This window comes from Dermacentor silvarum, chromosome 2 (assembly GCF_013339745.2).
Source record: "Dermacentor silvarum isolate Dsil-2018 chromosome 2, BIME_Dsil_1.4, whole genome shotgun sequence".
Lineage (NCBI taxonomy): Eukaryota > Metazoa > Arthropoda > Arachnida > Ixodida > Ixodidae > Dermacentor > Dermacentor silvarum.
In genome coordinates this window covers 43,355,239-43,367,559 of record NC_051155.1, presented here as the reverse complement: position 1 = coordinate 43,367,559, position 12,321 = coordinate 43,355,239, and the positions used below count along the sequence as shown (strand labels likewise).

General features: G+C 44.7%; 1 protein-coding gene across 1 annotated transcript in view; it reads left to right on the top strand.

Moving 5' to 3' along the window:
- The first annotated feature begins 3,184 nt into the window (after positions 1-3,184).
- LOC125943407 (uncharacterized) overlaps positions 3,185-12,321 on the top strand; it is an 81,269-nt gene continuing 72,132 nt past the window's right edge. The window contains exons 1-4 of the mRNA XM_049662701.1: positions 3,185-3,271; positions 7,661-7,820; positions 9,325-9,437; positions 10,731-10,841. Coding sequence (XP_049518658.1) covers positions 3,185-3,271; positions 7,661-7,820; positions 9,325-9,437; positions 10,731-10,841 — 471 coding nt within the window. The remainder of the gene's footprint in view (positions 3,272-7,660; positions 7,821-9,324; positions 9,438-10,730; positions 10,842-12,321) is intronic.

The window sequence follows — 12,321 nt, the reverse complement described above, 5'->3', positions numbered from 1 at the left end:
AACGCGCAAGACAAAGCACGTAACTGAATCGTCACCGAGTCAAATCAGCGCGTACAGCGCGTCGTAATTGCAGCCTCCGCGATCAACTTCAGAAACATTTTCAGAGCTAATTGCGGAGGCCACGCTCCGCTGTGCTGAGTACGGTGAACGCCGATGGCGTTGGTAGTGCTTCTTGATGCCAGCGTCCCTTCGAATGCTGGCATCGAGGCGTCGTAGTGGTGAGACCACCGAAGCGTTCACTGTCGGTGCGCGTTAGTGTCATAATGCAGTACTTCTCTTTTCTGCTCGTAGGCGGCGGCACCGCCCCGAGCAAGAGCGCGGGTACACGGAGGAGTGTTAGATATATAAGGAGCGTCTGTGTAGCTCTCTGCAAATGCGTTTGTGGCGCAATGGGTTAAACGCTCGGCGATCTATCGTCGCGGACCGAGAGGTCGTGGGTTCGATTTCCAAATTTTGCATGTTTGTGGAACTTTTTCTTCTGGTTTCTTTCTTTGTATTATGTTCGTGTACATTGTAAGCTGACGTATTTCCGTGACGGAAATACGTCAGTGAAGTCTTGGTGGACCCCGGCATAAAACACTTTCGTGTTAAAAGGTTTCTGGGTAGCTGGGTTGTACCATGGAGGATGACGGTGGGCGCGAGCGGCGACGTGCCTTATGCATTCTAACTTTCAGCTGGCATTGCAGGTGCACCCAAGGAGGGCCCGCTGCGTAAATCCGTTTAATCTTGAAGACGCCAGAAATTACCTCCACCAAAAGGTTATGCTGAGAAGAGAGATTTATAATATATTTACAGACTATTGACAACGCCTACAGTGGCATACAAGATGGAAGACAGTCCGCGTGAAACTAACGAGCATCGTCGTCTTCTGTGCTGTCTACAGCTTCGTCTCTAGCAATATTTTGTAAAAATGTATATATTGATTATGGGCCTCCACTTGCTATTAGATATTGGCCGAACTTTTATTTTCTAGAACTGCATAGTAATTATTATAAATGAGTAAAAATGACTGAATCAATGAATAAGTAAAGCATGAATCACTCGCGCACGTTTTTTCATGTTTTTCCTTCTTGTCTCTCTTATCCTTTTATTCCCCGGCGCCTCTTCTAAAGCATAGGGCATACGCAACCAGACACTTTTCTTGGTTAACATCTTTACCTTGTCTATTATTATTGCGATAGCAATTATATGGACACTTCAACCGTATTTATGCCGTCGGCGTCGCCGTCGCCGTGAGGTTCCGTATAGATTCCAAGGGCGATAACATCGTCGCCGCGCGCCATATGCGCGAGCGAAAGCGCGCGGGGGACGCGCGCTATCACGGAGGGCGAACGCACGGCGGAAAGCAAACGCGACCGTCCCGCGAAAGGCTGTTGGGGTATGGGGCGGCGCTGTGCTCCGGCGCCAAAGGCGTATCTTACCACTCAATCTCCCACGCGAAAGCAAGGAACGGGAAGAGGGGGGAGGGGGGGGGCAGCTTCTCCTCTGCCAACAACTCTGCCCAGCGGTCGCCCGCACCGTCTCTTATCTCCACACGGCTCTGACCTTTGTATGGGCTGTGTATTTGCCGCTCAGTTTCCATTGAAGCGATAGACCGCGCGAACTTGCGCTTGCTGCCAGCGTTTTGACAGTCGTTGGCTGCGGTCATTCAGTGTGATCTATTCATGTTTGCTAGTGCGCGCTGACACCACGATTGTTAATTCAGTTAGTAAGCCAATGTGTCCAAGTTTATGCAGCCGATAAAACTACTATCCCTACTCCGAATAGCGCTCTACTAATTTGCTATCGCATTCGATGCTTCGCCTTTCGGGCGAAACTGCGACATTTTTTTCTCCATTTCTCCCTATAAATAAAAATAGTAGAACAAACAGCTATTTGTTCACGACTGATTTCGAAAGCACATAAAAAGAAAAAATCAGCGCCCATGCACTCCGTACAGATGGTTAACCAGCGAAGCTGAAACGTGCGGCCCCGGTGTTTATCACTGGATTAATACCGAGAGGTCAATAAAGTGTTTCTCAATTATTGATTACGTCTTTGGGTTTCTTAATGAGTTTACACACACGTTAGGCTGTGACGGAGAGAACGACGTCACTGACGGTATGCCCGCAGCCCAGCGTTGTCGCTTGTGTTCGATGTCTCGAGTTTGCTTAGCGGCGTGCTTAGCAGCATTCGCCCGCCATTGGCGCCTTGCGAGTCTTCTAAATTTAATTGCTTGAAAATTAAATCTATCCGTTACTTAAGACATCAATGGTTCATATCCCCTTAAGGAATTGCTCATACCCACGTAAACGTGGCATCCCCATTACGACGACCGAAGAGAACTGAAATTCTACGCTGGAATGATTTGCGGCAATGGAGCCACTCGTGAAAGCAGACGACGACGACGAAAGCGGGAGCAGTGGCACGAGCGCCTGCCGAGCACGAGCGCAACCCGAGGTGCGCCAACGAGCAAGCTGCGGAAGAAGACGATGATGCTCGAGCCAATGCTGATGGTGATCGTTTTCTGTGGACAGGCGACTGACAGAGCGTTTTTCGTGTCGCCTAGCCATATAAAGCTTCGCTGTAAATATTCGAATGATCCTCAATGCAATGACACGGAAGTTGCCCTGTTACCTTTGCTTTTGGTTTCGACCTGAGTTCGGTTTACCAGGAGGCACATCACACTTTTTTTCGTTCATTTTCTTCTGCCCTGCTTGCTAATTCAGCCACGCTCATCTCTAAGAGTGTAGCAGGGTACGAGAGACCATTTTGTTTAAACAGTTTCTCCTCACTCAGAAGCTAGGGATGTTTGTATAGTCGAACGATTTGATCAATATTTCAGGCGCCATTACAATTGCACTGCGCGCATCTTGCTGCGCCGAAAGGCCTGGCATGTTAAAGCGTAACAAAGAAATTTATCGGGACTCTGCGAACATTTTTATGGCTAGTTCCCCAGCACATTAGCAATACACGTGGAATACTTATACATTGGAAAGATAACGACAATACGTCCAAAATACCTGCCCATGAGAGATAAAAAGCATTAAGAAATGACTACAACAGTACGCTTTCGAAATGAGGCAAAAATATGTAATATATCCGCAGGTGGAAAATATTGAGAATAATGATGAACTTTGAAAGCAAAACGCTTACAAATGACTCAACTATGATTTTTCCTTATTTCCGCAATAGGGTTCTTAAGATGGTCATTTATTACCTGGCGGCTTTTCTACTCGCTTCGGCGGATGCGTCAAAGCCAAACATTGTGTTCTTCCTTGCCGACGACGTGGTAAGCATGTTGTCATCAATATATATTGGAAAACATGTATCCCACAATACGACGTTGGGTTTCTTGCTGCCGTAATATTGTCACTGCATGGATGTCTTCTCAGCGCTGCTGTACAGGAAAGGAAAGAAGGCACGCTTCCTAGTTTTTTAGTGGCTTCAGTACTGAATCCCCAATTTTTAAACTTCGAATATGGTGTATGTGAGGACCTCGCCTCGTTCATGTACATTCTGTTTTGGGTTGTCACATGCCAAAATGTAGGTGATGTGTGTCTGGAACCGGCTAGGTATTGACATGGACGATAAAAATGTGTAATAGAAACATTGACGTACTATAGCGCGTATTGAACCTTCGCATCGGGCATGCGAAAACCCTTGCGCTTACGGATGCATGTTATCTCTAGAATGTAGGGAAACACTCGTGCTATATAGCACAGGTTATGTGTGGGTTGTGAGTTCATACTGCGCATTCCACTTTCAATATTGGAACCGAGACCACTCGAGAACAAAATTACCAGTAATTAAGAACGCCTTATAATTAGTAAAACAAGAATGTGCCAGAAATTCAGAGTGTGACACATAGAAATATTTATTGAAATTAATTTTGTAGACAGTCCTCTCATGCGGTTAGCGTTTCTTTTTTTTTTGTGCAAAAACTGTTATGCGCAAAAAAGTTACAAGAATGTATGACTTGCATTGTCCTCATGAATGCTCACAGGAAAGAAAAAAGGATTAAAACAGAGTTGCTAATGCCTCGAAGAATCTCAGATGTGGCCGCGAATATTTTGATGGATTTTTGGCGAGCACCCGGTGGTAACCATGCCACAATATAATAATTCCTGGCATTGATTTTAATTGTGTCGTAATTTCTCTCGGTTCGGTGCAATTTTTTCGATGTTTCATCATCATCATCATCCTATATTTATGTACACTGCAGGACGAAGAACTCTCCCTGCGATCTCCAATTACCCCTGTCTTGCGCTTGCAGATTCCAACTTGCGCCTTCAAATTTCCTAACTTCATTACCCCACTTAGTTTTCTGCCGTCCTCGACGGCGCTTCCCTTCTTTTGGTATCTATTCTGTAACTCCAATGGTCCACCGGTTATCCACTCTAGGCATTACATGGCCTGCCCGGCTCCATTTTCCCCTCCAAATGTTAACTAGAATATCGGCTCTCCCCGTTTGCTCTCTGATCCAAACCACTTTCTTCTTGTCTCTTAATGTTAGACCTAATATTTTTCGTTCAGTCGCTCTTTGTGAGGTCCTTCTTTGTTAACCTCCAAGTTTCTGACCGATATGTTAGTACCAGTAGAATGGAATTATTGCACACTTTTCTTTTCAACGACAGTGGTAAGCTCGAAGTCAGGATTTGGTAATGCTTGTACCGTATGCACTCCAACTCAATTTTATTCTTCTTTAAATTTCTTTCTCATGATCAGGGTCCCCTGTGAGTAATTCACCTAGATAAACATACTTCTTTAAAGACTATAGAGGCTGACTGACGATCCTGAATTGTTGTTCCATTGCCAGGCTACTGACCATTATCTTTGTCTTCTGTATATTAATCTTCAAGCCCACTATTACACTTCTCGGTTAAGGTCCTCAATCATTTCTTGTAATTCGGTCCCATTGTTGCTGAATAGGACAATATTATCTGCAAACCGAAGGTTGCTGAGGTATTGGCCGTTGATCCTCACTCCTAAGCCTTCCCAGTCTAAGAGCTTGAATACTTCTAAGCATGCAGTGAATAGCATTGGAGAAATTGTGTCTGTTTGCGTGACACCTTTCTTTATAGGTATCTTTCTACTTTTCTTGTGGAGAACCAAGGTTGCTGTGCAATCCTTGTAGATATTTGCCAAGATATTCACGTATGCCTCCTGTACTACTTGTTTACGTAATGACTCTATAACTGCGGGTATCTCTACTGAACCAAATGCCTTTTCATAATCTATGAAAGCCATATAGAGAGGTTGATTGTACTCCGATGATTTCTCGATTTCCTGATTGATGACATGGATATGATCCATCGCAGAATATCTCTTCCTGAAGCCAGCCTGTTCTCTTGGTTGGCTGAAGCTAAGTGTTGCCCTGATTCTATTGAAAGTTATTTGGTAAATATCTTGTATAATACTGAAAGCAAGCTAATGGGTATCCAATTCTTTCATTCATTAATATCTCACTTCTTATGGATTAGTGTAATGTTGGCGTTCTTCCAGCTCTCTGGTACACTTGAAGTCGTGAGTCATTGCGTAGAAAGAGCAGCATTTGAAGCATGATATCTCCTCGGTCTTTTATTAAATCGATTGTTATTCCATCTTCTCCGGCAGCCTCTCCCCTGGTCATGTCTTGCAAGACCCTTCTAACTTCATCGCTAGTTATGGAAGGGGCCTCTATATCCTGTTCTTCACTACTTCGAAAGAAAGTAGCTTGGCTGCTGTGGGAACTGTACAGGTCAGTATAGATATAATAGTTCAGCGGAAATCCGCTAGGTGGAGATAAGTAATTAAAGAGAAACTGAGACATCCACCCAAATGTAGCAATTCGCTACTATGGAAACCCAACCGGGTTCCTCGAAAGAAAGCCTCGCAGAAAGCCTCGCAACTGCGAGGCTTTCTTAGGTCCTTTGTTAATTTGGAGAGCTTACCTACTGGTTGCCTTGGTGCCTTACCTCCCATTTCAATTGGTGCTTATGAGATTAGCCTAGTTACGATTTCATTCATTACCTCTATGTTGTATTCACCTTTCTGTTCTAAAGCTGCATATTTGTTTGCGAGCACCAGCCTGAATTGGTCTGCTTTCACCCTTACTGCGTCTAGGCTGACCTGTTTCTTTTTGACTAATTCTATTCTTTCTCTCTTCAAATTGAGATAAATCTTAGACCTCACTAAATTATGGTCATTGCACCTTACCTACCTAACACTTCTACATCCTGCACTATGGTTGGATCGGCAGAGAGTATGAAGACGGTATTGATTTTTCGGAGCCTACTAATTTCCGCGAATTCCGCCAAGATGTCTCCTCTAGTGTTCCTAGAATCGATACCGTAAGTTGCCAATTGCTTGCTCAGCAGCCTGATTTTTTACCTACTTTTGCATTGAAGTCGCCTATGAGTTTGCACCTGTCTCATTGCTAATTAAACAATTTCATAAAACTGTTGTATTTCTTCATGATTGTGACTGGAGGTCTTCATCGTCGTGACGTAGGCTTGTACTACTTTCATTCTATACATCCTGTTCAGCTTTATTACGACGACTGCTACCCTCTCATTAATGCTGTAGAATCCATCAATCTTGCCCGATATGCCCTTATGGACTAGAAATCCTACGCCGAATTCTCTCTTATCTGGATGAGCAGAGGACGTGGCCGTTAGTCATCAGTGTTCTTCGAACCTCACTAAGGCCAATAATATCGCAGGCAATGCCTGATAGTTTCTGAAATAGCCCTGCTAAGCTAGCCTCACTCGATGCCTGGTTCAGTTTCCAGTGGTGCATGGTCTGTCCGGACCCAGAGATTCTTAGTAGCCTCTGCCGCGTCTCAGCTCTGACCGCCGCCTTGGTCAGGTGCTCCGCAGCCACTGGGGACTGAGGGCCATGGGTTAATTGTAGGAGTCATGAGAGAGGTAGTGGCCGAATACTGCACCAGGGAGGCCAATTCCTGTTCTGGTGAGGGAGTGACTTTGATGAAGCTTAGTGGGCCTTCCTAGTTTGGTTGCACCTGAACTAGTATAGCCCCACTAGCTCTCGGCAATATATTTTTTCTTGCCGGTGTCAGGCACCACTCCATGCCTGAAAATGTAGTGGGCTGGAGGAGGATTCGAACTTACGACCTTCAGATTAGAAGGCGGGTGTTCTACCTCTGCTCGACGCCACCACTTCGATGTTTACTACATAGAAAATACAATGAATAGACGATGTTATGGTTCGAGGACGCGTCCGCTTAATTAATGCGACGACGAAAAGTGTGTGGTAAGTATTCAACATAATCTCTAGTCGATTGGAATGTATAACCCCTTCTATGCTCTATATTTATAAGCTTTCTTTCATACGCGCGCAAACAGACATGCCATTTCAGCATGCGGTTATGCTGCCCAGGGCATATGCATTGCACCTCAAAGAGGTCCGGCGTGTTAGAACATTCTTTTTATCATGAAGATACCCATGAACGGAGGCAGTCATTCCCTTTATTTATGTGCCTTCCGCGTCCAGTTGGCCAAATTGGCCTTTCTTTAATTAATGATCACTGTAGAAAGATTTCATGGAGAAAAATGACCCGACGCACCGCTGATCATCACTTGGGCATATGGACGACTGCTTTCGTAAGGTTAAATAATAGTGTGGACTAGCTTCGCGCTAGTGCCTCTCATAGCAACACTGTTTCGTCTCACCACCGCAGGGATGGGCAGATGTGAGCTTCCATGGCTCCTCTCAGATCCCGACACCCAACTTGGATACCTTGGCTGCCGATGGTGTGATACTGAACAACTACTATGTCCAGCCGCTGTGTACTCCATCAAGGGCTGCCCTCATGACGGGACTTTATCCGATACGCACAGGTGCCACCTCGCCGGCTTATTCTTGATAATTGAAAGCCAGAAAGGCGTTCCGGGTCTTGAGCAGGCGCTAAACGCTTAATTACGACAGGAATTGGCTTTACCACGATTCTATATACATATAGAATCTATCCTATATATCTATATATATCTAGAACCTATCCAATTGATTGCCCAGCAGCTAAATCTATCTCTATCTATCTATCTATATATATATATATATATATATATATATATATATATACAGGGTGTTTCAGCGAACACTTTCAAAATTTATTTGAGGTTGCCTGTGGCAGATAGCCCAATTGTAGTTAATGAGCTGGTACCCTCGAAGAGGCGGTTAGGTTCTTAACACAACGTAGCTTTATGCATTGAAGCATAAAATTAACTGGAACGCCAATGCATTTCTCCGCAAAGTTCCGGAATTATTATCTCGGAACTGGTGTCATCCTGAGAATTAATTCTAAGTGGATCCGCCTTGCGAACTCCACGGCTACAATTTGTAAATTGCAATATGGGCCATCAGGTAATTAGTTACAAACTTCATTAGTGAATTTTTGTTAATTAGTCGATTACGCATTTCAGTTTTTGTGCAAGTAATGTCCGCCTCTTCCAGTAGACCAGCTCATGAACTAGAATTGTGCTTCACTGATGACGCCACCGATACCATATACGGAAACAAAGTGCTGAATTAGCCGAGGTCTGTCTGCGATGGGTGCTGTGAATCGCGCCCACGCGCCACCCATGCGCTGACTCTGGCGATCTCCCGATTAGCGAGGTAGTCGCGCCACACTTCGTTCCGTTTGCAACGTGTCGCACGATACAGATTGTTCGCGCCGGCCAATATATCACGAAATGACAACGCACACAGAACTACACTCAAATTTCGCATTAGAGAATACCGTAATCGTTGGTGAATATATTTCGTTAGATACAACCATAAAAAGCAAACAAAGAATGATGCTAAAGAAAGCTCTTTCTGTGTTCGTTGTCTGTTTGATTCATATGGTTGTAACTGAATATGCGGGTTTTCAAGCAGCACAAGGTGCAGATTACGAAGGCCCTGCGTATAAAACCACAGAGGCCTTGAGGTGCAACGTTACGTGCAGTGACACTAACTACAATCCACCTACGATCTAAAGACATGCATAACGAAGGTGAAGTACCAACTTTCTATAGGAACGTCATATTGCGATAGCTCCGGGGACCATACAAATTACGGTATAATGATGCTTCACATGTGCAGTCAAAGCGGTCAAGCTGACAAATGCTACAGAAGAAGCTAAACGTGGATTCTGGTCCGATGGCTTTCTGAGTGCACGGACAGAATTAATCATTGAGTGAATGTTGAGAAGAATAATTTGTAGAGAAATGACTGAACATTACCCTATAGTGTGTACGCCCACTCTACGTAGGGCGAAAGTAGGAAACAAACAAGCAAACAAACAATACGGCATTTTGTTTTGTCTCATTTAGCTTTATATTTGTGCTGTCGCCTTTCTCCCAGGCATGCAGGGTAATCCCATTGGTATAGCTCAGCGGTGGGGGCTGCCCGAGAACGTACGCATTATGCCTCAGTACCTCAAGGAACTTGGATACGAAACTCACCTGGTCGGAAAGGTATGCGTGCGCTATCGAGCTGTACACTGCGCGTTTATTTTTAAGCAATCGTCTATTGTGCCGCGTTCTCTTCCATTGTGAATATTTCTAGCAGCATTTGATTCTTGTTCCAGTGGTACAGATGCAGGAACAACGGAAAGGTGGCGCTCTAATTAACGAAAAAGCGGGGCATTAAAACACCACGCTACCTCAATCGTATACAACCAAGCTCAGTATACTTGCATATACGCAAACATTCGCTTGAGCAAGGTTGAAAGCACACAGTGGGTTTAGCTCAGCTTGCAACTCACGTAAGAATCACTGGAACTTGCGGATGACTCCCAGTGAATACGTTTAAACGACTGGTAGATCGCGCTAAGGGAAAGAAATGGGCTTGTGAAACTGGGCGGTGTGTGCTTAACGCTACTACATCGCCGACGCTTGCTCACTAGTCTCAGGCAACGCATGGCGTCCAAGACTTTCTGCATGGCGTGACATCTCGGACAACATGAGTCCGAGGCGCCGTGGTTTTCACGCTTTGCTCAAGGTTGGCACATCGCATTCAAGGATTGTCTCGCAACTGTAAACGTGGTAACAAGTGACGATATAAGAAAGGTGGCTTTCAGATGAACCAACCTGATCGAAGTGGGACAGTTTGGAAGCTTTATTCTAGTCCACTCTAGCCGAGCCACCTTTGACGTATGGTGTCGATTAAGATTCGTATTCAAAACAAAAAGGCTTTGCATCAAATGATTTCTAGCTTCGGTGATGCCTGGAAAAAGAAATTTAGGCTGTGTTAGACGTGCACAAATGGCTTAAAGTCAGGCAATGATTCTGGTACCAGTGGCTGACTCCATTGGACGACTGATTCGAGGGCCAGTCGGAAGAAAGGACATAGCTTCCTCATTCGATTAAATATAAATGAAGTGAAAAGGTTATGCACTAACATATGTGAAGCACTCCCTTTATGCTCGTGTAGGCGCATAGCTAATGACTGGCACAGACGTTTTTGCGGGCAGCCAGCTGACCTGTGCGTCTTGAATCAGGTAATCACTATAGGCTCGCTGTGTATTTTTTTCAGTTTATCTCGTCTACCGCAACAAAACGCATGCTTCAAGCGTACTGGCAACTCAAACGCTTCGCGGAATAAGTAGTGGCAGGATTTTCTGCTCAAACAATATTTGTTGCTAAAAAACTACGTACTATGTGTACGAAAGCACATAATAGTTTATAGTACCACGGGAATGCCTATTAGAACCTTGGCTTTACTTACATACACATATACGTGCCTTTAACATGGCTTTCTATGCGCAGTGGCACCTGGGTTATTACAAGGAATCTATCACTCCAAAGCACAGGGGCTTCGACAGTTTTTACGGCTTCTACAACGGCGACGAGGACTACTACACCCACAACCTCACCTTCGTACGTGCCTTTTCATAAAGCCACTGCTTCTTGACTTATAACGTTCAGCCGCGTCTACAGTGTGGATTTGCGGCTTTCAGTGAAACGCAAAAGCAAAGTGAGACATATGCCTTCCTTGTCATATCAAGTGTTGGCTTCATTAGCTTGGTTGTTAATAAAATGGCCTACATATCTTTTAATTAGTAGTGTTCATTCGCAGTGGCGTGCAGTCAACATGCACGTGGTTATATCGTAAGTTGTTCGAAAGGAAAAAAGTCGCATTTTATACCGAAAGTGGAAGCATCGATCGCGATAGCGAATTAGTAGACAGATATACGAAGTAAGGATATTAGTTTTATCGGCTGTATAAACTTGTAAACATTCGCGTACTCACTAAATTAACAAGAGTGGTGTACACGCACGCATTGATAAACATGAAGACTTCTCGCTCGATGACTGCGTAAACTCGCTGTCAATACGCTGCAGTCAGAATGCGCAGCAGCAGCAGTGAGCGAATTGACCTTCGTGGTTTCTCTTTCGCTTCAGCGCAACTAGACGTCTAAAGTACAGCGCATACGAAGCTACTGGCACTCGGCGCATGCACTTTGTCCGCATCACTGATCGCTTTGAAGATGAGGCCCGTGCGGGCGAGAGCTTTACATACGACACGTCTCAGATCGCTGTCAAGGTACGGCGTTGGCGCGGCCGTGCCGTAAGCAGCAGCGCGCCACCGGTAGTAGAACGAAATGTGCAAGTAATGTCCGCCTCTTCCAGTAGACCAGCTCATGCACTAGAATTGTGCTATCTGCGAAACGCAACCATAGTTTATTTTGAAAGTGTTCGCTGAAGTACCATGTATATCCATACGCTAACTCGCTTAGGTACAGGGCTGTGCAAATATTTGATACAGGTATATAAACAAGATTTCGACTTTATGAAACCGCAGGGTCAACATGCTCTGAAGTCAATTCCAACATTTACGAAATCGGATCTTTGGATCTTGTTCTTGTCCTGCGTGAGCATAATGGAATGGTGGTGTATGAAATTTCACGGAAAATAGCTTCCGCGAACCAAGACAAGCTGCAACAGACACCTGTAAATGCTCGTGCTGCGTGGAAACACTCAAGCTGATAGCTGAAAGTAATGCATATCAGTGAGCTTCTGTTGAATACACATACATAGTTCATGAGCTCTGAACAAGGATGTTTAGATCTGAGCCTTAAATTTGAACAAATTGATTGTGCAAGAGTAGAAGCTATGTTTCCCGATGTGGTACCGATTTTATGATGAGCCTTTGTAGAGGGTTGACCCTTATTTGCCATTACCAACATGTACTACCTCTTTCCATGACATGAATTCACTGATCAACTATATTAAGTTCCAAGTGTGGGATACAGACGCTTGGCATAACATTGATTCCCCCAGATCATAAGTTCTGCAGCATTGTTCTCACTGTTAGTGCTGATCTTGTTTTTTATTCGCTTGGGTGGCCACGCGGCAA